Raw genomic sequence first — 26,196 nt, 5'->3', positions numbered from 1 at the left:
ACCTTCTAAAACGTACCAGAATCCTCTACAAGTGTCTCAAACCTTCCCAGAATTGTTTTAAAATGCCATGAAGCCTCTAGGACCATTTTGAAAGTTCCATAGATCTCTAAATGCTACTGAAAACCTTCTTAAAAGTGCCAGACGCCTCTACAAGTGTTTTAAACCTTCCTAGTACTGTTTTAAAGTGCCAGAGGTCTATAGGATCATTTCGAAAGTTCCGTAGACCTCTAAATGCTATTGAAAACCTTCTAAAAAGTACCAGAGCCCTCTATAAGTGTCTTAAACCTTCCCAGAATTATTTTAATTTGCCAGAGGCCTCTAGGACCATTTTGAAAGTTCCATAGAGCTCTAAATGCTTCTGAAAACCTTCTCAAAAGTGCCAGAGGCGTGTGGCAACATGTTGAATTTGTTAGATTTGGCGGTGCGTTTGTAAAACTATTTATGAAGTAAGCTAAACCAAAAAAAAAATAAAAAGTTATCTATATTAGTTTCCCAGAACTTTTAATAAGACACTTTACCTGGATCACCCTGTATTTGCGGACAATAAACCACTTTATGTATGTGTTTTATTTTTTAAAAATAGTAAAATATTATCAAAAACTTACGTAATATTGGTAAATGTTCAGGATAATAAGTGCCTCCGAAAGATGGTTCCACAAACTTAATATCACATATTCCTTTATGTCCTAATCTATATACATTTGTTGAGCCCGCAAACCAATCGACATTTGCCACAGATCTATGGCTTTCTTTATCCCATCCTCGAATGTCAATCACTCTACCCACTTTACCTGAATGTAAATACATAATTACCAAGGTAATCTAATTGTATTAATTATTATTATAAGGAAATAATCAAGGAGAATATAATACTAAAAGAGAGTGTTTGAAGCTTATGAACGGGTTGAAGGTAAGATTCCAGTTCGTCCAGAGAAACTTGGTGGCGCCACTACTGAAGTTATCATCCTCCCGAGGCTAAAGGAACAAGAGGACCTGCATGACAGCGTCTATTAAAGTTATAGAAAAATGGAAATAGAGCAAGAGTGCGGCAAAGTGCAGTACTATCGCCATTTCTCTAGAATATTTATGTTTCCCCGGTGTTAACGGAATATTTATGTTATCCCGGTGCTAACTGGGCTTTGATTGCTCTCCTGGCACTTTCCCCCGTTTGCAAACGCAACAGACTCTTCTAAAACTTTAGGATGTACAAACAGACATACGAAAGCCGGGTGTTTGGACATCCTATAGTTTGCCAGGACCACCAGAGATGGACGAGCTGACGAAGAAAGAAAAAAATGGAGGACAAGAAGAGCCTCTCCGTCAGCGGGGGCATCCTCCCCCCAGGACAGAGGACGCCAATGCAACTCTGGGAACTTCTAAATTCCTGGACTTGTAGCGACTTCCTCTTCCAGACCTATCCTTTTGTTCTACAGCGATGGGAGGGTAAAAAGCAGTAGTCTTGCTTGACCCATCTATCTGAGGCCGCATTCCCAGCCAAAGAATATTGGCGCAAATCTTGGCTGTCACATTTCAAATTTGTGCAAATTCAAACAAAAACGTATTCAAATTCCTTAAAGGTTTCCTATATTATCTGTTACTGTCTACTGCCTTCAGTCTGGAAGATTATTGCACTGACAAGAACAAGCAGAGCATAAAATTTGCATACGGTACCAAAAAACCAGAAGAACCAAGAATGCACACAGAGGTATTGTTCAGCTAGAACAAATCGTCATTTACTGTTTCTAGTTTTATTTCTGTCTAATTTTGTCCGAGATATGGAAGTCAATAGTAAATGAATAACTACAAATTGGATTTGGAAGCAAGTTGTTGAAACTTCAAAACTGAAAAGTTCTCTGAAGCATTTATTGGATCAAATCTCGATACAACCCTAAAGGTACCTACACCGAATGTTTTATACATTGTCACTGGTCAACCACCAAAAAAAAGAAGTTAAAAAATAAGGATCCATAAGACTCACATATAAATTTGTATACAGGTGTGGTAAATCCAAAAGCGACCATAGAAAAACCGTGTAACGGACAGAGAAACGTAGGTAATTGCATGCGCGGGAGAAAGACAGAAAACGAAAAAAATATCAAGTAGTCCATATTTTTAGCGCGCAGCTGCCAAACGCCGTAAGTAAGTTTGTCGAGGGTATTGAATACTTACGGCGTTTGGCAACAGCGCGCTAAAAATATGGCCTACTTGATATTTTTTTCGATTTCTGTCTTTCTCCCGCGCATGCAATTACCTACGTTTCTCTGTCCGTTACACGGTTTTCCTATGGTCGCTTTTGGATTTACCAAATGAGTAAAAAGAACAAGTATCAGGAGGTAACAATAATACATAATTATAACCCGTTTGTGCATTAAGCGAGGGGGACGGAAGTCCACCATCTTTGATTGCGCATTCGCCTACTGCGCAGTTGAATTGACGCAAAGTCATTGAAAGTTTGGAGTTTCCAACCCGCAAAAATTTGTTGTTTGTATTTGTTGTAGTATAGTGTTAGTTTGTTTTGTTTGTTTGTGGTTCTTTAACAGTTGAGTTTTGCAAATTTAAATTAAGTTGTACAGTGGACAAGATTAACAAGTATTGACGGCCGCCATATTACTCCCCCCCTCCCCCTTGTTTCTGTCACCCACTTTGTTTGCTATTGCTCCTTCCTGCTATGTTTACATTTTTTTTATTCATTGGATTTACCACACCTGTATTTTCTCCAGAGCTCCATCGTGGCGCTGCTGAACAATATGACAAATATTTATAATCACTCTCTTTTAGTATTATATCCTCGTAAGGAAATAACTGAAAATTATTACCTTCGCCTCCATCCTGATTCTCCCATTCCCAATCATAACCTCTAACCACTTTAGCCTGTGCAAAAATTCCGTGTAACCTGCATTTTCTACCTCCTTGTCTGGGCGGTAAAATTAGGCTTAAAAATTAAAATCAAACATTTTTCCAGAACTGTTATCAAGTTAATTTTTCAGCCTAAACCAGGCAATTAACATGTTTAGAATAAAAATAAACTGTCAAATAATAAGGTTAGTTCTATTACACACTGTAAACTTGCCTATGATGCTACAAATTTGAAAATAAAGTGATACAAGCGTACTTTTTTAAAGCAATTTTGGGTTTGGCAATAATTTGGGTTATTAAGCTGTGGCATTTGGCGTCTTGCAGCAAAATCTGCTTTAGGATTACTGACAATGTCATAATAACTGTACGTTTTAATTGCATACATATTCCCATTTAGATAAAAAAAAACAAATGTCTTACCCGGATGAAGTGGCAGTGTCAAATCTTTTAAAAAGATGAGTAACATCATGTTCATCCCCATGGTAACACATATAACACAGATCAAAGTCATGACAGACTGTACATTTATATCTCATTCCACTTATTCCTTGACAGTAACATGCATTACACATGATATTTGGATGTTTGATCCCTGGAAACGTTTCAGTAATGTAACTGAACATAATTTGCACTAAATACATACAAGGCCCGGTACTTTCATTTCAGGAAAAATTTATTCTAAGGAACTAATTTTAATTTTAACAGTAATTATTTTTTGAGATAAAACTATTCTGAAGTGTAAGTACTGGCTCTAAGAATTGGATACAAAACTGTTTCCTGGTTATATTATAACATTTCAATCACGTTTTTAAAAGAGCCACTAAACCCTGGACTGCCACAATTACATTTACGAAATCTTGACACATTTGACATGATTCATGTTTCCTTACCAATTTGTGCATTGTCAATAATTCTGAGATCGTATTTTCCCGTATAGCCTGCCCTATAATTTGTCCGAGTACCGTTATCCCATTGAACAACCACGGTTTGATCGGGATATATGGCAGAACCACCTCTTGCTGTTTGTACCACTTCGCAAACAGTGCCAACAAATCCTTCACCTCCATCTAAAAAATAACGTGAAAACATCATCATATTTATAAATTCATGGGTTTACAGGCTGTGCCAGATATTAGGCAAATGTACCAATTGATTAGCAAAATTAAGAGACCTGGTGCTGCCATCATATGCCTCTTAGTTCTAGATTTTGGTGTATCATAATGCCAAGTGTGGTAACTCACAAAGCACTCAGACGAATACACCAATTGAACAGTTAATTACTTTATTAATATAACTTTACATATATCGGATTTCACTAACAGAATAATACAACGAACTCTAATGATAACGAATACTGACTGTCACCGCACCAGTTGGTTCCGCCGGTATCGATCGTCAGTAGAAAAACATATTTACAAAACATTCGTCACTAGTCCGTATTTACAGGTCTCCACATCCCTCCATCTTTCACGAGCTTCAAAGGCTTCAAAGGTTCCAAAGCAACCTCGGATTGATTCTGGTCCATACGATCATCGGGATAGGTGTCGGTGGTTTCCTTTTCCGGCGTTGTTGTGAGAGGTGAAGAAGTGGAAGTCATCGAGGATGTTGAGGGGGTTTCAAGAGACAGTTTGAAAGGTTCTGGTACCTTTTTTACATGGGCTATATTGCGTTTTACTACCTTCCCTTCTCTATATAGTATGACCTCATTTCCATGTCTTTCAGTCACATCATAAATATCTTTAGCAAAAGTCGGTGTTAGCTTATGCGGGAATATCACATTTTTGACAAGGACTTTATCTCCTGGTTTAATCTCATTTAAGGAGGCTCTTCTTCTCTTGTCTTCTTTATTTTTTCCATGTGTCTTATTTGTTAAATCTCGGTCATAAGTTTCTTCGTCAATTGGGTCTATCGCCATATCGTCCAAGCAGGGAATTTTGTCCCGAATACGACGATTATATATTAATTCGGACGGAGACTTGCCTGTTGTACTATGTGGCGTTACATTGTACATTAATATGAAGTCCTGAACTTCTTTTCGGTAGTTCCTATTTGATTTTGTGTGGCATATTTGGAGACGTTTCTTCAGTGCTTTGTTAAAATTTTCAACCTCCCCATTTGCTTGTGGCCAATATGGGGCCGAATTGATCAGTTTAACTCCATTAGTGTAACAAAAAGCCTTGAATTCTTCGCTATTAAAATTTGTTGCATTGTCTGCTTTTAACGTCTTTGGAATACCTAATCTTGCAAATATTTCTTCCAGAAATTTTATAACGGTTGAAGAGGTGGTAGATTTGGTAAAGAAGACTTCGGCATATCGAGAATAGTAATCGATTATTACGAGAAGATATTCAGATTGTCCTGCCGACATGAAATCTATGGCAACAAATTGCCATGGACCTGATGGTAGTTTCTGTCTTTCCATTGGTGATGGTCGGTTAGGTTGTGACACTAAGAGGCACTCGTTGCAACTTTTGACAAATTTCTCGGCATCTCGGTCTATTTGCGGCCACCAAACTTTTGAGCGAAGTCGTCTTTTCATTACTGACTCCCCAGGGTGGCCCTCATGAGCTAGTTTTAGAGTTTGTAGTCGAAGATCAGTTGGAATAACAATCTTATTTCCTCGCAATAGAAAGGGTCCTAACGTCGTCAGTTCCAACCGGAAGGGATAAAATGGCGAATTCTTTCCTTTTGTATCCCATGAATTATCAAAAATTGTATTTATGGTTTCCTTAATTTCATTATCTACTTTACAACATTTTGCCAAATCAGAGATGGTTAAAGCCTTGGGTACTGCTTCTTTGACCAAGAAGTATATATGATGTAGGTTTGGTTCGTCAAATGTTGCGTCTGACTGAAGTGTACATAACCTCGAAAATGGGTCTGCTATGTTCGATCTTCCTGGTTTGTATATTACCTGGAATTTAAACGCTTGGAGGCGTAAAACCCATCTTTCGATCCTTGCTGGTGGTTTGGACGTAGGCTTGAAAATAGCTTCCAGGGGTTTATGATCGGTTACCAATTCGAAGTGTAGGCCTGCTAGGTAAAAATAGAACCGTTCTACAGCCCAGACTAAAGCCAGGCTTTCCTTTTCCGTCTGTGAATAACGTCGTTCAATGGGGCTCAAACTTTTACTGGCGAACGAAATTACTTGTGGGAGGTTGTCTTTGTTGAACTGCAATAAGACTGCTCCCAGAGCAACAGGACTTGCATCGGCAATCAATCTAGTGCGAAGATTAGGATCAAAGAAAGCCAAAGTTGAAAGTTGACTTAAAGTTTCCTTAAGTTTTCCAAAGTTCTCCTGGTGTATAGGTTTCCATGTAAATTGAGTGTCAGTTTTTATTAAAGTCCGTAAAGGCTCCGTCAGATCTCCAAGATTTGGTATGAACTTTCCTAGATATGTTACTAAACCGAGAAAGCTTCGTAATTCTTCCTTGTTAGTGGGTGGGCGAAAATTGCGGACAACTTGAATTTTAATTGGATCTGGACTAATACCAGCTGGAGTAAGAACGTGTCCTAAAAATTCAAGTTTTTGTACCTTGAATTGGCATTTGCTTTGATTTAGGAGAACGTTCAGGTCCTTTAAGGTTTGCTGTACTTTGCGTAAGCTTGCATCATGTTCTACCTCGGTTTTTCCATATACGATAATGTCATCTAGATAATTCAAGCAGTTTGGACACGGTGCTAGCAAATTTTGGAAAATTCTTTGAAATATTTCGGGTGCTGAATTAACACCAAACATTAGTCGTTTGTACCTGAATAACCCTAAATGGGTTATAAAAGTAGTAATTTGTCGGCTATTCTCCTCAAGCTCCAGTTGATGATAGGCATTTGACATATCCAATCTAGAAAAGTATTGTGCCCCTCTTAGTTTCGTCATTACCCCATCGAACGTTGGTAATGGAAAGTTTTCCGTAAGTATGGCCTCATTTGCTCGCCTCATATCTATACATATTCTAATGTCTCCATCTGGTTTGAACACTATTACCATTGGCGAAATCCAGGGACTTGGTTGCATAACTCTTTCTATGATATCACGGGTGAGTGCTTCATTTAATTTATTCTCCACTTTTTCTTCGACAGCTATGGGGACTCTACGCACTGGTTGTTGTACGGGCCTCACTCTTGAGTCAATTGTCAATTTGACTTTAATGTTTCGTATCTTTGGGAATGGTATGATTTCTTCGTTTAGACTTATTGTGTTTACTAGTCCTAGTGTTAGGATTCCCAAAGCCATAGAAGTCGTTTTCCCAAGTAATGAAACCGTGCCATTTTCTATGACCGTAAACGAGTCAATAGTTTCTTTTCCATTATTTACTCCTACTGGTGCTGTAAATCTACACTTAATTTTAAGAGGTTCGTTTATCGCATATGACTTTAGGTTGCTGACAACATCATAATCAAAATTCCACATGGACGCCTCATGCGCGGTGAGTGTCTGAAAATCTTTGCCGTTAATTATATTACACGAAGCTCCTGAATCAATTAACATATTTATAGTGACGCCTCCCACTTTTACCAGGATCGTATCGTCTCTAGTTGTGTGATCAGGCTCCCCTACTTTGAAGCATTCCAGGTTTCGAATATCTGTGGATGAGGGGGGTTCTTCTTCATTGTCTTCAGTTACTTGATTAACTCTCCGAGGAAAATACTGCCGCTGCCCACGCGTTACTGTGCTTGACGTAGTCATACGCTTACTTTTCATGGTTCTACATCTCCTGGCATAGTGTCCCATGCGACCGCACTGGTGACACTTGGTATTATGAGCTGGGCACAGATTTAAGTCGTTAAATTCGTGATAGTATCCACACCTAGAACATTTATTGGTCGATGTTTCCCAAGATCTCTTTTTATTGTCTTTATTTTCAATACGATTTATATAGGTTTCAGTTCCATCTGCCTGTTGCGTTTCTTGCTTTTGCATGAGACTGCTTTGTGTTTGTGTTTGTTCATAGATAAGACACTGTTCTATGACTTGATCCAGCGGTAATTCCCTTTCCAGAAGTTTCCTCCTTAACTCGATCGGAGCCCACATGTCAATGAGTTTGTCTTTGAGATTAATATCTCTAGCCTCGTTTTCATTATTTCCAAACGAGCATTTGTTAGCTTGTGCTCTACACCTTAGTAAAAATTTGTTGAGGTTTTCTCCATTTTCAACTGTCATGTGCCTGAATACGTGTCTCTCAAAAGAAGAATTTTGTTGTGGCGAAAAATGGTTATCAAGGGCGCTCACTAATAATTCGAAGACATCGTTCTTTGTAATGGGATCATATTCTAGAACAGCTCCCGGTAAGCCAAAAGCAATTTCTTGTAGTTGAGGACCACCAAGATGGAGAAGTTTGTTTTTCTTTTTATTGACATCAGTGATCTCCTCTGCATCTAAATAGAGTTTCACAGATCTCACCCATTTTTTCCATTCGTTGGCTATTAATGCTTTATCGATGGTGTCGCACATAAAGTGTCTAATAGATGATTGTTCCATATCCAGAGTAAGTTTAACAGCAGAACTAAATTTAAAACCCGTTAGAATTTAATCCAACCTTTTGAGTAATTATTTAAAAAAAACTCACCAGAGTTTTCCAGTACAATAAAATTCGCTCGTACTTTGACTCAAAGTATATTCTTGGCAGAATTGAATCCACCCCCTGATGGCAGAATCGAATCCACCCCTAGCAGAATTGAATCCACCCCTGGCAGAATTGAATCCACCCCTGGCAGAATTTAATCCACCCCCTCGTAGAATTTAATCTACAGCCTGACAGAATTAAATCCGCCCAATATTTTGTTAGTTCTATTATTATTTAACAGTTGTTATATTATTTACCTCGTCGCCAATTGTGGTAACTCACAAAGCACTCAGACGAATACACCAATTGAACAGTTAATTACTTTATTAATATAACTTTACATATATCGGATTTCACTAACAGAATAATACAACGAACTCTAATGATAACGAATACTGACTGTCACCGCACCAGTTGGTTCCGCCGGTATCGATCGTCAGTAGAAAAACATATTTACAAAACATTCGTCACTAGTCCGTATTTACAGGTCTCCACACCAAGCCAACTTAAATATGACAATTGTCACATGACACATCATTGTGTAGGAACATAGAAGAATATGAGTAAGAAGATGGCTAAATTGCAAAGAAAGATTGCCCTTTGCAAGAGTCTTTAGTAGTTTGTACTTAATTGAACAAAAATAACTATCTAGGAGAAGTATTGGGACAGTCATGTGATAACTGTCATCCTTTAATTGGTGAAAAGAGGAATAACCCAACTTGACGTTTTGTATCATTTGTACCATACAATCAACTAATTTTTGTCAATTTGGATATGTTTTGTTTGGAGTATTTAATTAAAGTAAGAAGATGCAACAATAGTATTTTTTTAGTGTGTCTGGGTTTAATTTAAATCTGTGAAACACTAAAACTAAAAAACAAACATTCTGTATTTTAAAGTAAATAGGCAACTTGTCACCTACAAGGACATTAGAATATGATTCAGTGAATTACAGTTGACACTTTGAACGTTAAAACTTTGACATTTGCTAAAAATGTATATTAGACATACATATTTTGTTTCTGCTCAGTTGAAATGAGCAGAAGAGAGAGGAGAGAGGCACCAACAGGCTTTTTCTAAGTAACATGAGACCTTTTTGTATATGGTGTACCAAATAAGTGAGGTTTTTTCTCATTTTGTTATTTTACTCATAAAACATTGTAGTTTTAGTTGCACATCTATATTCAACCCCTAAAATTCAGGAAATTTTCTTTCCAGCAAATGGATCTTCTTATTATACTATTTAACACACATTTTTTGAGAAAAAAAACTTAATATACAGTGTGTTTTAAAATTGACTATTGAGATAGAATCTTCCAGTTGACATTTTAAAATGACAACCCCCAATTGTTTGTTGCAACATTCTGCTGGTGTTTTGTTCATTCAGGGCAAGTTTTGTTTATTTCTATCTAAAGCAATGCTATTTTTATTCATTTTGATGTATACCTAATCAATTTGTCGGTTGTTGTGGATCAAAGAATAATATTACAAGTTTTAGTATATAAACAACACAGTGACTTGATTTCATTTTGGTGGTGAATGAGACAACATGAGATGTGGGTTTCATTTAGTAACAAATATCCTAAAAGACTAGTTAATAAATTGGAAAAGTAAGTTTTGTAAGTAAAAGAATGGTCATATTGAGATAAATCAAGACAACAACATTGTTGTTACCATTTATGTTTTGTTCCTTGTTTTCGCCTAAAAAATAGATCCAGGCCCAAATGTTGTAACGTTTCTTAAAAAAAGTATTGGTCCAAATAGGGAAAGCAACTTTTCACATTAGATTTTGATGTTTTATTGTTGCAGTTAAGGTGTTTACCTAATAACTACTCCTATGTTGTGAAATAATTGATAAAGTTAAATAACAGCAAAAAAAACATTGTTTCTTACCTTGATTTCCCCAGCTCCAATCAGGGCCTCGAACAACTCTTAATCCAGGGGCTAGCATTGTGTATTCCTGGGTAGGCTACTCAAACTATCACCAATAATATGGTCACAATGTGAAAATGTAGTAGTTACAAACTGAGTCATAAATCTAAGTTAAGACTGGTCTGAACGATAAGGAAACAAAAACACCAACAAAAGGATGTTCCCTGCCTTATAATTAACATTATCTTTAAACCCTAATCAGATTCATAATAGAATTTGCAAGTTATAATTGCGTTAGCTTAGGTAAATGGGGTACTTAAGAAAACTCGTAAAACATCAAAACAAGGATATTAAAATAGTTAAAAAGTAAACAAGACCAATAATAATAATACAAATATAACAACACAATTAAAACGTCAATAGATTATCGATTAAGCCGATAGATAACCTCAAAAAAACAAACGACAGTTATGTCGTAACATTCACTGCACCAAAAATATAACTGTCACCCAGCTTAATGGCCGATGGAGGACAAACATAAATTAGCTCCTATTTTGTTGTTAGCTAACTATTTTTACTTTTAAAGTAACAATTTATTTTTTTACACTATAACTTCTTAAATTGTTGCTTGCTAAGGTGCAAATGGCAATAAATACACCACTTAAAGTATTTCAATAGTAAAAACTATCTTTAAGTTGTCTAAGTCAAAACTTTAAAAGTATTTCAAAATTTCCAATCAGTCTGGAAAAGTACTTGATGAATTGGTTTCTGCATTTCTTTCTCCAGCACTTTAAATATCAATAATATATTATTTATACAGGGTGGTCCGAATTGATTGCAAGATACTTGATACAGTTTTGAAAGCTCCACGTCAAGTGGCGTGTATTTTACAATTTTAGCTTTTACAACTGTCTAAATTTGATTTAGCAAATTTTCAACGTTTAAACTACATTTTAACAGTCACGTGATTGATTTTGACAGGTATCAACTGGCCGTTTCCCCTCAATGCCGACCAATATGCATACCAAGCGGGCAAATCAACAAAACTAGCCTTGAACAACCTTGTTGGGAAAATAGAAGGGAACTATAAAGTTGCTAGCTCAAAATGGCAGTATTTACGTCACGTGACGTGTGGCTCTTACTATTTATAACGGTCTAAATTTAATTTAGCAAATTTTCAACGTTTAAACTACATAAAAGTCACGTGACTGATTTTGACAAGTATCAAGCCGTTACAGGGTTGCAAGCTCAGAATTACATTATCAACGTCACGTGGGTATATTTTACAATTTCAGCTTTTTGTGTGCATTTTTGGAATTTACAACATTTGTTTGTGTGTTCCTGACTTAATTTTAGTTTATTTTTAAATATAACAACCTCAAAATCCTCTTTACAAAGCTGTAAAACTACAATACACTTAAAATCCAGTAAAATCAGTATAAACAGTACCAAACATATTTTATACCTTTATGAGTGGAATTTTGACAGTTACGACATTTGATCGTCAGTTACAGTTCTGTCCTAAACCTGGAAACTGTCAAATTCGATCCCATGGAGGTACAAAACAAGGAAACATCCTTGAAAAGTAGCGAAATCAGTTAGACTTTTGTTGAATGCATTTTATACCTTTTTTTAGTACATTTTTGGCATTTAAAACAGTTGCTTGTGTGATTCTGAATTAAATTTAGTGTATTTTTCAATATGACAACCGTCAAAAGAGCGACTTTTGTTCTTCTAAACCCAAAAACTGTCAAATTCAATCCCATAGAGGTACAAAACATCCTTGAAAAGTAGAAAAATCAGTTTGACTTTGGTTGAATGCACTTTATACCTTAACAGTTTGCATTCCTGTTTTCAAAGAATGCGGAAAGACCTAGTAATATGCTAATAAGCCAGTTTAACCGTAAATAAGTCATAAACAAGTTCCATTTCTTAAAATAAAGCAACCGCACAATCTTCATGATAAAATATACTAATAACATACTCATTATCGTCAGAAGAGAGTATAACGATTAGATAACGACCACTATAATTGTATGCGTTGCAAAATTCAAAACAATGTCCTTTACTACAAGATTTTTCTTTTGAAAATGTCGCTAAACAAAATTTGTCGTGTTTTTTCTCTAAGTAAAGCAAGTTACCGGCAGTTTTCCCATAAACCGAATTTTACTAAGGTAAGTTTTCCACTACATTTATTACGGTAAATGTAAAATATAATAAATTTGTTTAAGAATGTTTTTCAAGTTGAAAGAGGATTTTACAATTACTTGCAAGAATCTCACTTGAAATTTTTTGAGGATTTGTTAGGCGACGAGAGGGTTTTAACAAATTTGTCCGATTTGGAAAAATACAACGTGGACTGGTTTGGGCAAGTGAGAGGTAAACAATTTCTTATCTAAAATCTTAAAACTAGGTAGGAATGATTTATTAATAATGATATCAGTAAATTTATTATTCTCTGTATTTTTTATCACGATAATTATTAGTTAAGATTATTATAAATTACTTATTACTTTATTGAAGTCACCTGAATATACCTGAAGTAACCAAGAAAACGATCAATGATTTTTCAATATTAATTAATTGTTTTTTAATAATAATTATTAAATATCCCATAAAATGTAAATTCGAAAATGGTATATACAGGAGTGTTCCATTTGACAGTTTTAAAGTATTTAATATTTTTTAAATCAAATACTGTCCTTTTTAAGTAATTTGGGGATTTTTTGGTTTATTTTATACTATAATTGTTTTCAACAATTTTTAGGAGCCAGCGAAGTAGTTTTGAAACCAAAAACCACCGATGAAGTCTCAAAAATACTGGAATTTTGTAACAATAACAAATTGGCAGTTTGTACGCAAGGAGGAAATACCGGAGCTTCGGCTGGATGTGTTCCAGTTTTTGACGAAATTATTCTGTCAACTGAACTTTTAAACCGCATTATAGAACTAGATGAACATGCAGGTATATAGAACATTTAGTCCACTTAGAACCGGGTAAACGCTGTCAGTAGTGTTTGATTTTCAAATTTACTGTTTTTCTTTTTTTTTGTACACCCTGTATAACTTCAAAGGTGTTATAGTTAGCACGAGATGAAAGAGCAGTTCAAAACGAACATTTTGAGGTTTTTACGGTCCCTAAAACTCATACAATAACAGAGTTACAAAATTTTGAAAATTTGGCATGAAATTTTAAAAAAAAGTTGAATATCTCGGAATCGGTTAGAGTTACAGAAATTTTGCAAAAGACCAAAAATGTTTAGAATGACCTCCTGCACCCAGTGAACTAAGTTTGCGCACACTTAATACCGGGCGAACGACGTTACAACTGGTAAAACGTTAGATCCACATTTGACTCTTTTTCTTTTTGTTTTTTTGAATACCCTGTATATGTTCTATCGTGTTAGCACGTAGTGAAAATAGAGCTCAAGACAAACATTTTCAAGTTTTTCCGGTCCCTAAAACCCATAAAATAACCGAGTTACAAAATTTTGAAAATTTGGCATTAAATTTTCAAAAAAAGTTAAATATCTCGGAAACGGTTAGAGTTACAGAAATTTTGCAGGAGACTAAAAATGTTTAGAATGACCTCCTGCACCCAGTGCACTAAGTTTACATACACTTAATACTGGGTGAACGAGGTTCCAACTGGTAAAACGTTAGATCCACATTTGACTCTTTTTCTTTTTATTTTTTTGAATACCCTGTATATGTTGTATCGTGTTGCGGTTAGCACGTAGTGAAAGTAGAGCTCAAGACAAACATTTTCAAGTTTTTCCGGTCAGTAAAACCCATAAAATAATCGAGTTACAAAATTTTTAAAATTTGGCATGAAATTTTCAAAAAAAGTTGAATATCTCGGAATCGGTTAGAGTTACGGAAATTTTGTAGGAGACCAAAAATATTTAGAATTGCCTCCTGCACCCAGTGAACTAAGTTTGCACACACTTAATACCAGGTGAACGAGGTTACAACTGGTAAAACGTTAGATCCACATTTGACTCTTTTTCTTTTTATTTTTTTGAATACCCTGTATATGTTGTATCGTGTTGCGGTTAGCACGTAGTGAAAGTAGAGCTCAAGACAAACATTTTCAAGTTTTTCCGGTCAGTAAAACCCATAAAATAATCGAGTTACAAAATTTTTAAAATTTGGCATTAAATTTTCAAAAAAAGTTAAATATCTCGGAAACGGTTAGAGTTACAGAAATTTTGCAGGAGACTAAAAATGTTTAGAATGACCTCCTGCACCCAGTGCACTAAGTTTACATACACTTAATACCGGGTGAACGACGTTACAATTGGTAAAACGTTAGATCCACATTTGACTCTTTTTCTTTTTGTTTTTTTGAATACCCTGTATATGTTCTATCGTGTTGCGGTTAGCACGTACTGAAAGTAGAGTTCAAAACAAACATTTTGAGTTTTTTACGGTGCTTAAAACCCATAAAATAACCGAGTTACAAAATTTTGAAAATTTGGCATTAAATTTTCAAAAAAAGTTAAATATCTCGGAAACGGTTAGAGTTACAGAAGTTTTGCAGGAAACCAAAAATGTTTAGAATGACCTCCTGCACCCAGTGAACTAAGTTTACACCCACTTAATACCGTGCGAACGACGTTACAACTGGTAAAACGTTAAATCCACATTTGACTCTTTTTCTTTTTTGAATACCCTGTATATGTTCTATCGTGTTAGCACGTAGTGAAAGTAAAGCTCAAGACATACATTTTCAAGTTTTTCCGGTCACTAAAACCCATAAAATAACCGAGTTACAAAATTTTGAAAATTTGGCATTAAATTTTCAAAAAAAGTTGAATATCTCGGAAACGGTTAGAGTTACGGAAATTTTGCAGGAGACCAAAAATGTTTAGAATGACCTCCTGCACCCAGTGCACTAAGTTTGCACACACTTAATACCGGGCGAACGACGGTGCAATTGGTAAAACGTTAGATCCACATTTGACTCTTTTTCCTTTTGTTTTTTTGAATACCCTGTATATGTTCTATCGTGTTTCGGTTAGCACGTAGTGAAAATAGAGCTCAAGACAAACATTTTCAAGTTTTTCCGGTCACTAAAACCCATAAAATAATCGAGTTACAAAATTTTTAAAATTTGGCATTAAATTTTCAAAAAAAGTTAAATATCTCGGAAACGGTTAGAGTTACAGAAATTTTGCAGGAGACTAAAAATGTTTAGAATGACCTCCTGCACCCAGTGCACTAAGTTTACATACACTTAATACCCGGTGAACGAGGTTCCAACTGGTAAAACGTTAGATCCACATTTGACTATTTTTCTTTTTGTTTTTTTGAATACCCTGTATATGTTCTATCGTGTTGCGGTTAGCACGTAGTGAAAGTAGAGCTCAAGACAAACATTTTCAAGTTTTTCCGGTCACTAAAACCCATAAAATTACAGAGTTACAAAATTTTGAAAATTTGGCAATAAATTTTCAAAAAAAGTTAAATATCTCGGAAACGGTTAGAGTTACGGAAATTTTGCAGGAGACCAAAAATGTTTAGAATGACCTCCTGCACCCAGTGAACTAAGTTTGCACACACTTAATACTGGGTGAACGAGGTCACAACTAGTAAAACGTTAGATCCACATTTGACTCTTTTTTTTTTGTTTTTTTGAATACCCTGTATATGTTCTATCGTGTTGCGGTTAGCACGTAGTGAAAGTAGAGCTCAAAACAAACATTTTCAAGTTTTTCCGGTCACTAAAACCCATAAAATAACAGAGTTACAAAAAAAGTTGAATATCTCGGAAAAGGGTTAGAGTTACAGAAATTTTGAAGGAGACCAAAAATTTTTAAAATGACCTGCACCCAGTGAACTAAGTTTGCGCACACTTAATACTGGGTGAACGAGGTTCCAACTGGTAAAACGTTAGATCTACATTTGACTCTTTTTCTTTTTGTTTTTTTGAATACCCTGTATATGTTCTATCGTGTTGCGGTTAGCACGTAGTGAAAGTAGAGCTCAACACAAACATTTTCAAGTTTTTCCGGTCAGTAAAACCCATAAAATAACCGAGCTACAAAATTTTGAAAATTTGGCATTAAATTTTCAAAAAAAGTTAAATATTTCGGAATCGGTGAGAGTTACAGACATTTTGCAGGAGACCAAAAATGATTAGAATGACCTCCTGCACCCAGTGAACTAAGTTTACACCCACTTAATACCGTGCGAACGACGTTACAACTGGTAAAACGTTAAATCCACATTTGACTCTTTTTCTTTTTTGAATACCCTGTATATGTTCTATCGTGTTAGCACGTAGTGAAAGTAAAGCTCAAGACATACATTTTCAAGTTTTTCCGGTCACTAAAACCCATAAAATAACCGAGTTACAAAATTTTGAAAATTTGGCATTAAATTTTCAAAAAAAGTTGAATATCTCGGAAACGGTTAGAGTTACGGAAATTTTGCAGGAGACCAAAAATGTTTAGAATGACCTCCTGCACCCAGTGCACTAAGTTTGCACACACTTAATACCGGGCGAACGACGGTGCAATTGGTAAAACGTTAGATCCACATTTGACTCTTTTTCCTTTTGTTTTTTTGAATACCCTGTATATGTTCTATCGTGTTGCGGTTAGCACGTAGTGAAAGTAGAGCTCAAGACAAACATTTTCAAGTTTTTCCGGTCACTAAAACCCATAAAATAACCGAGTTACAAAATTTTGAAAATTTGGCATTAAATTTTCAAAAAAAGTTGAATATCTCGGAAACGGTTAGAGTTACGGAAATTTTGCAGGAGACCAAAAATGTTTAGAATGACCTCCTGCACCCAGTGCACTAAGTTTGCACACACTTAATACCGGGCGAACGACGGTGCAATTGGTAAAACGTTAGATCCACATTTGACTCTTTTTCCTTTTGTTTTTTTGAATACCCTGTATATGTTCTATCGTGTTGCGGTTAGCACGTAGTGAAAGTAGAGCTCAAGACAAACATTTTCAAGTTTTTCCGGTCAGTAAAACCCATAAAATAATCGAGTTACAAAATTTTTAAAATTTGGCATTAAATTTTCAAAAAAAGTTAAATATCTCGGAAACGGTTAGAGTTACAGAAATTTTGCAGGAGACTAAAAATGTTTAGAATGACCTCCTGCACCCAGTGCACTAAGTTTACATACACTTAATACCGGGTGAACGACGTAACAATTGGTAAAACGTTAGATCCACATTTGACTCTTTTTCTTTTTGTTTTTTTGAATACCCTGTATATGTTCTATCGTGTTGCGGTTAGCACGTACTGAAAGTAGAGTTCAAAACAAACATTTTGAGTTTTTTACGGTGCTTAAAACCCATAAAATAACCGAGTTACAAAATTTTGAAAATTTGGCATTAAATTTTCAAAAAAAGTTAAATATCTCGGAAACGGTTAGAGTTACAGAAGTTTTGCAGGAAACCAAAAATGTTTAGAATGACCTCCTGCACCCAGTGAACTAAGTTTGCACACACTTAATACCAGGCGAACGAGGTTCCAACTGGTAAAACGTTAGATCCAAATTTGACTCTTTTTCTTTCTGTTTTTTTGAATACCCTGTATATGTTCCATCGTGTTGCGGTTAGCACGTAGTAAAAGTAGAGCTCAAGACAAACATTTTCAAGTTTTTCCGGTCACTAAAACCCATAAAATAACAGAGTTAGAAAATTTTGAAAATTTGGCATTCAATTTTCAAAAAAAGTTAAATATCTCGGAAACAGTTAGAGCTGTGAGAACTTTGTAGTGACCAAAATGTACAGAATGGCTTTCTGCACCCAGATAATTTTTCATACCCAACTAAAACCGGGTAAACGCGGTCACGGTCTCTAAAACTCATAACTAACCACGATACAGAATTTTGAATACAATTTTTAAAAAAAGTCTAATATCTCGGTAACGGTTGGAGTAAGGAAAAATTTGCCAGAGACCAGAAATGTTCAGAATGACTTTCTGCACCACTTAGAACCGGGGTGAACAAAGTCACAACCACAATTTTTGTATCAGGTACTGCGGTATGTCAAGCAGGAGTAGTGCTGGAAACTTTAGACAGTGCATTAGCGGAAAAGGGGTTAATGGTACCTTTAGACTTAGGATCGAAGGGATCTTGTCAAATAGGCGGCAACGTCGCAACAAACGCAGGCGGTTTACGACTGCTGAGATATGGAAATTTGCATGGAAACGTTCTAGGACTAGAAGTGGTAAGTTGCACAAGTAGATTGTAGTTTTAATTGCATTAATGTACTGCAATTCTGAAAAGGTGACAGCGAATGGACAAATGATTGACTGTTTAAAAGCAATGAGGAAAAATAACAGTGGATTGCATATCAAAAATATGTTTGTAGGCTCTGAAGGGACTTTAGGCATTATAACCAAAGTAGCTTTGCAATGTCCACCAAGATCTAAAAGTAAACATGTGGCATTTTTAGGTAAAATTATCTACTCATGTTTGTTAATCCATTATACAAGGTGGTTATGTGTTTCCTCCTGCAATCAACAGTAGAGAAACAGAACTTTTTTTTGACACCTTGTATTAAGAGAGTACAAGTATTTTTTCTTACTTTCAAAAGACTAGATTAAAGCACATTTTCGTAGGATTGCAGTCGTACGAGAAGGTGCTAAAAACTTTAACCAAAGCGAGACAAGAACTTGGGGAAATATTATCTGCTGTTGAAGTTATGGATTCAGTGACACTCGAATGGGGAAAAGAGCACACAAAACTAAAATCACCGTTAGAAGAATACCCATTCTACCTGTTAATTGAAACTTCAGGAAGCAACGAAGAGCACGATGCGCTCAAACTAAACTCGTTTCTGAACACTGCTTTGAGAGAACATTTTGTTTTGAATGGTGTTGTAACTGGAGAACCGTCCAAAATTAAGGTAAACAAATACTCAAGCGATTCAAATAATTAAGTTGAACGCCCTGTAGCATCTAATGCAAGTTTGTATCTGTTTGGTCGTTCCTGTAGATAAAGTTTGTACCAAATATAAAGGACCCAAATGACATAAGTACACTCTGTACTTTATCAAACAGGATTTTCAAAAAAAAAAAAGAAAGAATATAAGTTTTCTATTAGAAACACTGCCAAAACAGGATTTTGGTATTTTCAAAATAATGGGATTAACTGGAGAAAGTTTCTCTATATTTGACATTTATGACAGATGTCACGTGATACTAAGACAGCTTAACGTTGACATCAACGTCAAAAACCACTCGCCGTGAAACTATATAAAGTTAGTCTTTTGTTAGTAAAAAATCAAAAATGTTTGACTTGGAACTTTATACCTCTACTGTATAGGGAATATTTGACGGTATGACAAGTACCCCATCATACTACGACGTTTCTACTTTGACATTTGCGTCAGAACAGTCAAAATATCGACCATAAAGCTATAAAAACTGTCCTGAGTTTAGTAACACTCGAAATTTGTTTCAAATTCTGAATTTTATAACTTTTACGTCATGAAACAGCGACGTTTGACATACAAATGACAGTTGCCGTAGCATACTACAACTCCTTAACGTGGATATTTACGTCAATGTCAAAATACGTGCCGTAAAGCTATAAAATAAAGTTAATCTCATTTTGGTTAGTAGAAATCCAAAGTATTCATACTTATCTGTATAGGTAACATTTGACACTTCTGCGGGGCATGACATCAGATGTTCCTTGATACTAGGAATACAACAGGGACGTCAAGGAATTCTTTAATACTTTGCTTTCCTTACGTGACAACTTTCATAACTGTCAAAACTCACTCACCAGTGACCTGAAAGTGTAAAATACCAAAAAATGTGTTTTTTTTTTATAAATTGCACTGTATGTTGTATTTACAGCTCCATGAAGCGAAATTTGATAGTTCTGACGTTAAACAACACTTAAACTTTTCTTACGTCACGTGACAGCTGTCATAACAGTCAAAACTCACTCACCAGTGACCTTAAAGTATAAAATACCCAATAGATGTAATTTTTGAGAAATTGCACTGTAAGTTGTGTTTACAGCTTCATGGGACCAAATATCACAGTTGGAACGTTAAAGAACACTTTAATACTTTGCCTGAGTCACGTGACAGCTGTCATAACTGTCAAAACTCACTCATCAGTGACCTGAAAGTGTAAAATACCAAAAAATGTGTTTTTTTGATAAATTGAACTGTATGTTGGATTTGCAGCTCCATGAAGCGAAATTTGATAGTTCTGACGTTAAAGAATACTTTTAAGCTTTTCTTACGTCACGTGACAGCTGTCATAACAGTCAAAACTCACTCACCAGTGACCTGAAAGAATAAAATACCAAAAAATGTATTTTTTTGATAAATTACACTGTATGTTGTATTTACAGCTCCATGAAGCGAAATTTGATAGTTCTGACATTAAAGAACACTTTTAAGCTTTTCTTACGTCACGTGACAGCTGTCATAACAGTCAAAACTCAGTCACCAGTGACCTTAAAGTATAAAATACCCAATAGATGTAATTTTTGAGAAATTGCTCTGTAAGTTGTGTTTACAGCTTCATGGAACCAAATTAGACAGTTGTAACGTTAAAGAACACTTTAATACTTTGCCTGAGTCACGTGACAGCTGTCATAACTGTCAAAATTCTCTCACCAGTGACCTTAAAGTGTAAAATGCCAAATAGATATGTACTGATGAACTACACGAATCAAAAGCTTTTTGACGTTGCCAAAATGACTGAATCAAGAGTTTGACTTTGGCAACGTTGGTTTGAATGTAATTTTCAAGCTTTTCAGAAAGAAACAGAAGTTTTAGATTCTGAAAAACTGAGTTTTTTTCGGTTTAGTTTGATTTAAAACGCCAAATTCACTTGATTCACAAAATTCAATTGTCTGAATCATTGCCAAGCCATACTTTCATTTTACTTATTGTTTTTGTGCACTAGGAATGTAAATGACTAATTACCAGACAAGCAATGACATAGATCGATGAGGGTTAGAGTTTTCCAATTTACAATACTTTGCTAAGATGATGGACACCAATATTCTCATTAAATCTAAGAACTAAATCAATATTTGCATCGCAAGTAAATAATTAAAAATCTATAATAATTACTTCACAGATCCAAAAGCAATGTAAGATGTGAAGCAAGTTTTGTTTCAGTCAATATGGGAAATACGAGAACGTCTTCCAGAAGGATTTAAAGATCACGGATGGCGTGGATTATACGATCTATCTCTTCCAGTTAAATCGTTTTACACGGTGGTAGACGAAACCCGAGCATATTTAAAAAACCACGCAGAAGTAGTCTTTGGATTTGGACATCTAGGTAAGAGTGACATTATGAGACAATTTTAGCATTCGTTAATAATTAAAATAATCTTTTTTAGGTGATGGAAACCTCCATCTGAATGTAATGGCAAAAAAATACGACAAAAAACTCGCCAAAGATCTTGAAACGTTTTTGACTAAACGAGTATTAGAACTGAAAGGCAGCATGAGCGCAGAACATGGATTAGGTTTTTTGAAAAGAAAATACTTGCCAATTGTAAATTCCCCGACTTCCTACCATTTAATGACGGATTTAAAAAAGCTGCTAGATCCCAATCGCATATTAAATCCTTACAAAGTATTCCCGTAATAAAAACTACAATGATAAAAAAAGTAATTTTATTTTTCCTCACTGAGGTGGGTGTGAGCTTGAACAACAATCAAACTTGTCAGGTAAAGCAGTGTTTTTCAAAGCTATTACTATTTGTTTGCCTAAAGCTTTAGCCATTGGGGGAGGTACCGCGTTTCCCACTTGTCTATGTTTGTCCAGAATATTTCCGCTAAAAATAAATCTATCCGGGAATCCTTGAGACCTGGCGCACTCTCGCACGCTCACGACACGATGTTGTTCTGGATGTAACACTAAAAAATAGCAATGTAGCAACAGCTGTTTAAAGATAATCATTTCGATAATTCAAGTAAAACATATATCACATATTTGTCTGTCAAAAAACATCCTTCTACATAAAAATGACAAAAACGATTTCTACGTCACGAAGCACGACCCGTTCGGTCCAATTTCAATGCTATTAATTCACTTTAAATTCTTTGTAGTCTTGCATGCATTGTAAACTATGTTTTATTCTATTTGAATCATTTTTGTGTATTCAATGTTTTCATTCTCATAAAGTAAGCCGCTTTGCTGATTCTCAGATATAAAGGGGTGTCCGAGTATTTTTAAACATAAATAAAGCTTCTAAATACTATCGAAAACCTTGTCAGAGTATTCTACAAGTGTCCTAACACTTATTAAAAAAGATTAGAATGGACAAAGGCCTCTAAATACTAGTGAAAAACTGCTAAAAATTGTCAGAGGCCTTGACAAGAGTAATAAAACCTTAAAAGAATTGTTGAAAATGAGCAGAAGCCTCTATTATATATACTTTCGAAAATCTCTTAAAAATTGTCAGAAGACTCTACAAGTGTCATAACCTTAAAAAAAATCGTTTATAATGGTCAAAGGCCTCTAAATACTAGCGAAAACCTCCCAAAAATGTGTCAGACGCCTTTTCAAATGTCCTAAATCTTCCAGAAGCCTCTAAATACTATTGAAAACGTCCTAAAAATTGTCAGAGGACTCTACAAGTGTCCTAACCCTAAGAAAAATCGTTTATAATGTCCAGAGATCCTAAAAATGGTCAGAGGAATTTACAAAAGTCCTTAATCTTAGAAAAACTCTTTAAAATGTGCAGAAGCCTCTAAATACTATTGAAAACCTAAAAAATTGTCAGATGTCTTTTCAATTGTCCTAAACCTTAAGATAAATAGTTTAAAGTGACAAGAAGCCTCTAAATACTACTGAAAATGTCCTAAAAATTGTCAGAGGACTCTACAAGTGTCCTAACCCTAAGAAAAATCATTTATAAGGTCCAGAGCTCCTGAAAATGATCAGAGGAATTTACAAGAGTCCTTAATCTTAGAAAAACTGTTTAAAATGTGCAGAAGCCTCTAAATACTATTCAAAACGTCCTAAAACACTCTACAAGTGTCCTAACCCTAAGAAAAATCGTTTATAATGTCCAGAGATCCTGAAAATGGCCAGAGGAATTTACCAGAGTCCTTATTCTTAGAAAAACTGTTTAAAATGTGCAGAAGCTCCTAAATACTATTGAAAACGTCCTAAAACACTTTACAAGTGTCCTAACCCTAAGAAAAATCGTTTATAATGTCCAGAGATCCTGAAAATGGTCAGAGGAATTTACAAGAGTCCTTAATCTTAGAAAAATTGTTTAAAATGTGCAGAAGCCTCTAAATACTATTCAAAACGTCCTAAAACACTCTACAAGTGTCCTAACCCTAAGAAAAATCGTTTATAATGTCCAGAGATCCTGAAAATGCTCAGAGAAATTTACAAGAGTCCTTAATCTTAGAAAAATTGTTTAAAATGTGCAGAAGCCTCTAAATACTATTCAAAACGTCCTAAAACACTCTACAAGTGTCCTAACCCTAAGAAAAATCGTTTATAATGTCCAGAGATCCTGAAAATGATCAGAGGAATTTACCAGAGTCCTTATTCTTATAAAAACTGTTTAAAATGTACAAGAAGCCTCTAAATACTATTCAAAACGTCTTAAAACACTCTACAAGTGTCCTAACCCTAAGAAAAATCGTTTATAATGTCCAGAGATCCTAAAAATGGTCAGAGGAATTTACCAGAGTCCTTATTCTTAGAAAAGCTGTTTAAAATGTGCAGAAGCCTCTAAATACTATTGAAAACGTCCTAAAACACTTTACAAGTGTCCTAACCCTAAGAAAAATCGTTTATAATGTCCAGAGATCCTGAAAATGGTCAGAGGAATTTACCAGAGTCCTTATTCTTAGAAAAACTGTTTAAAATGTGCAGAAGCCTCTAAATACTATTCAAAATGTCCTAAAACACTCTACAAGTGTCCTGACCCTAAGAAAAATCGTTTATAATGTCCAGAGATCCTGAAAATGGTCAGAGGAATTTACCAGAGTCCTTATTCTTAGAAAAACTGTTTAAAATGTGCAGAAGCCTCTAAATACTATTCAAAATGTCCTAAAACACTCTACAAGTGTCCTGACCCTAAGAAAAATCGTTTATAATGTCCAGAGATCCTAAAAATGGTCAGAGGAATTTACCAGAGTCCTTATTCTTAGAAAAACTGTTTAAAATGTGCAGAAGCCTCTAAATACTATTCAAAACGTCCTAAAACACTCTACAAGTGTCCTAACCCTAAGAAAAATCGTTTATAATGTCCAGAGATCCTGAAAATGATCAGAGGAATTTACCAGAGTCCTTATTCTTATAAAAACTGTTTAAAATGTACAAGAAGCCTCTAAATACTATTCAAAACGTCTTAAAACACTCTACAAGTGTCCTAACCCTAAGAAAAATCGTTTATAATGTCCAGAGATCCTAAAAATGGTCAGAGGAATTTACCAGAGTCCTTATTCTTAGAAAAGCTGTTTAAAATGTGCAGAAGCCTCTAAATACTATTGAAAACGTCCTAAAACACTTTACAAGTGTCCTAACCCTAAGAAAAATCGTTTATAATGTCCAGAGATCCTGAAAATGGTCAGAGGAATTTACCAGAGTCCTTATTCTTAGAAAAACTGTTTAAAATGTGCAGAAGCCTCTAAATACTATTCAAAATGTCCTAAAACACTCTACAAGTGTCCTAACCCTAAGAAAAATCGTTTATAATGTCCAGAGATCCTGAAAATGATCAGAGGAATTTACCAGAGTCCTTATTCTTATAAAAACTGTTTAAAATGTGCAAGAAGCCTCTAAATACTATTCAAAACGTCTTAAAACACTCTACAAGTGTCCTAACCCTAAGAAAAATCGTTTATAATGTCCAGAGATCCTAAAAATGGTCAGAGGAATTTACCAGAGTCCTTATTCTTAGAAAAGCTGTTTAAAATGTGCAGAAGCCTCTAAATACTATTGAAAACGTCCTAAAACACTTTACAAGTGTCCTAACCCTAAGAAAAATCGTTTATAATGTCCAGAGATCCTGAAAATGGTCAGAGGAATTTACCAGAGTCCTTATTCTTAGAAAAACTGTTTAAAATGTGCAGAAGCCTCTAAATACTATTCAAAATGTCCTAAAACACTCTACAAGTGTCCTGACCCTAAGAAAAATCGTTTATAATGTCCAGAGATCCTAAAAATGGTCAGAGGAATTTACCAGAGTCCTTATTCTTAGAAAAGCTGTTTAAAATGTGCAGAAGCCTCTAAATACTATTGAAAACGTCCTAAAACACTTTACAAGTGTCCTAACCCTAAGAAAAATCGTTTATAATGTCCAGAGATCCTGAAAATGGTCAGAGGAATTTACCAGAGTCCTTATTCTTAGAAAAACTGTTTAAAATGTGCAGAAGCCTCTAAATACTATTCAAAATGTCCTAAAACACTCTACAAGTGTCCTGACCCTAAGAAAAATCGTTTATAATGTCCAGAGATCCTAAAAATGGTCAGAGGAATTTACCAGAGTCCTTATTCTTATAAAAACTGTTTAAAATGTGCAAGAAGCCTCTAAATACTATTCAAAACGTCTTAAAACACTCTACAAGTGTCCTAACCCTAAGAAAAATCGTTTATAATGTCCAGAGATCCTAAAAATGGTCAGAGGAATTTACCAGAGTCCTTATTCTTAGAAAAGCTGTTTAAAATGTGCAGAAGCCTCTAAATACTATTGAAAACGTCCTAAAACACTTTACAAGTGTCCTAACCCTAAGAAAAATCGTTTATAATGTCCAGAGATCCTGAAAATGGTCAGAGGAATTTACCAGAGTCCTTATTCTTAGAAAAACTGTTTAAAATGTGCAGAAGCCTCTAAATACTATTCAAAATGTCCTAAAACACTCTACAAGTGTCCTGACCCTAAGAAAAATCGTTTATAATGTCCAGAGATCCTAAAAATGGT

At 35.1% G+C, this 26,196-nt stretch overlaps 3 protein-coding genes and 1 long non-coding RNA gene across 4 annotated transcripts in view; 1 reads left to right on the top strand and 3 right to left on the bottom strand.

The window, feature by feature from the left end:
• Positions 1-10,741, bottom strand: part of mib2 (E3 ubiquitin-protein ligase mind bomb 2) — a 31,514-nt gene extending 20,773 nt beyond the window's left edge. The window contains exons 1-5 of the mRNA XM_081986151.1: positions 10,314-10,741; positions 3,747-3,923; positions 3,277-3,448; positions 2,817-2,932; positions 606-791 (exon numbers count right to left, since the gene is read on the bottom strand). Of these exons, the coding sequence (XP_081842277.1) occupies positions 606-791; positions 2,817-2,932; positions 3,277-3,448; positions 3,747-3,923; positions 10,314-10,371 (709 nt within the window). The 5' untranslated portion in view covers positions 10,372-10,741. The remainder of the gene's footprint in view (positions 1-605; positions 792-2,816; positions 2,933-3,276; positions 3,449-3,746; positions 3,924-10,313) is intronic.
• A 1,524-nt stretch (positions 10,742-12,265) lies between these two features.
• On the top strand, positions 12,266-21,916 carry LOC145733381 (D-2-hydroxyglutarate dehydrogenase, mitochondrial-like). Its single transcript, XM_081986168.1, has 8 exons — positions 12,266-12,466; positions 12,524-12,671; positions 13,060-13,257; positions 18,297-18,490; positions 18,550-18,718; positions 18,885-19,171; positions 21,416-21,581; positions 21,643-21,916. The coding sequence occupies exons 1-8, from the start codon at positions 12,329-12,331 to the stop codon at positions 21,891-21,893; spliced, it is 1,551 nt and encodes a 516-aa protein (XP_081842294.1). The 5' UTR covers positions 12,266-12,328; the 3' UTR covers positions 21,894-21,916.
• LOC145733388 (uncharacterized) lies at positions 19,719-21,368 on the bottom strand. Its single transcript, XR_014179195.1, has 2 exons — positions 20,226-21,368; positions 19,719-20,046 (listed from the first exon to the last, which is right to left on the bottom strand). It is a non-coding gene; the product is annotated as an uncharacterized LOC145733388 (long non-coding RNA).
• The window catches only part of LOC145733387 (DNA (cytosine-5)-methyltransferase PliMCI-like), a 23,718-nt gene continuing 19,429 nt past the window's right edge, over positions 21,908-26,196 (bottom strand). Inside the window, 1 exon segment of the mRNA XM_081986175.1 lies at positions 21,908-22,165. Within this exon segment, the coding sequence (XP_081842301.1) occupies positions 21,933-22,165 (233 nt within the window). The 3' untranslated portion in view covers positions 21,908-21,932.

The sequence above is a fragment of the Ips typographus genome, linkage group LG9 (assembly GCF_016097725.1).
Source record: "Ips typographus isolate SLU linkage group LG9, UJ_Ityp_2.0, whole genome shotgun sequence".
Lineage (NCBI taxonomy): Eukaryota > Metazoa > Arthropoda > Insecta > Coleoptera > Curculionidae > Ips > Ips typographus.
The sequence above is the reverse complement of the archived record's forward strand: the minus strand, read 5'-3'. Positions and strand labels throughout refer to the sequence as shown.

What these genes read in the sequence shown, in the direction of transcription:
- LOC145733381 (XM_081986168.1), top strand. Translation starts at nt 12,329, where the DNA reads ATGCGTTGCAAAATTCAAAACAATGTCCTTTACTACAAGATTTTTCTT. An exon ending in GAGAACCGTCCAAAATTAAG is followed by an intron (nt 19,172 to 21,415) that starts GTAAACAAATAC and finishes GTTTTGTTTCAG; the next exon opens with TCAATATGGGAAATACGAGA. An exon ending in CTTTGGATTTGGACATCTAG is followed by an intron (nt 21,582 to 21,642) that starts GTAAGAGTGACA and finishes AATCTTTTTTAG; the next exon opens with GTGATGGAAACCTCCATCTG.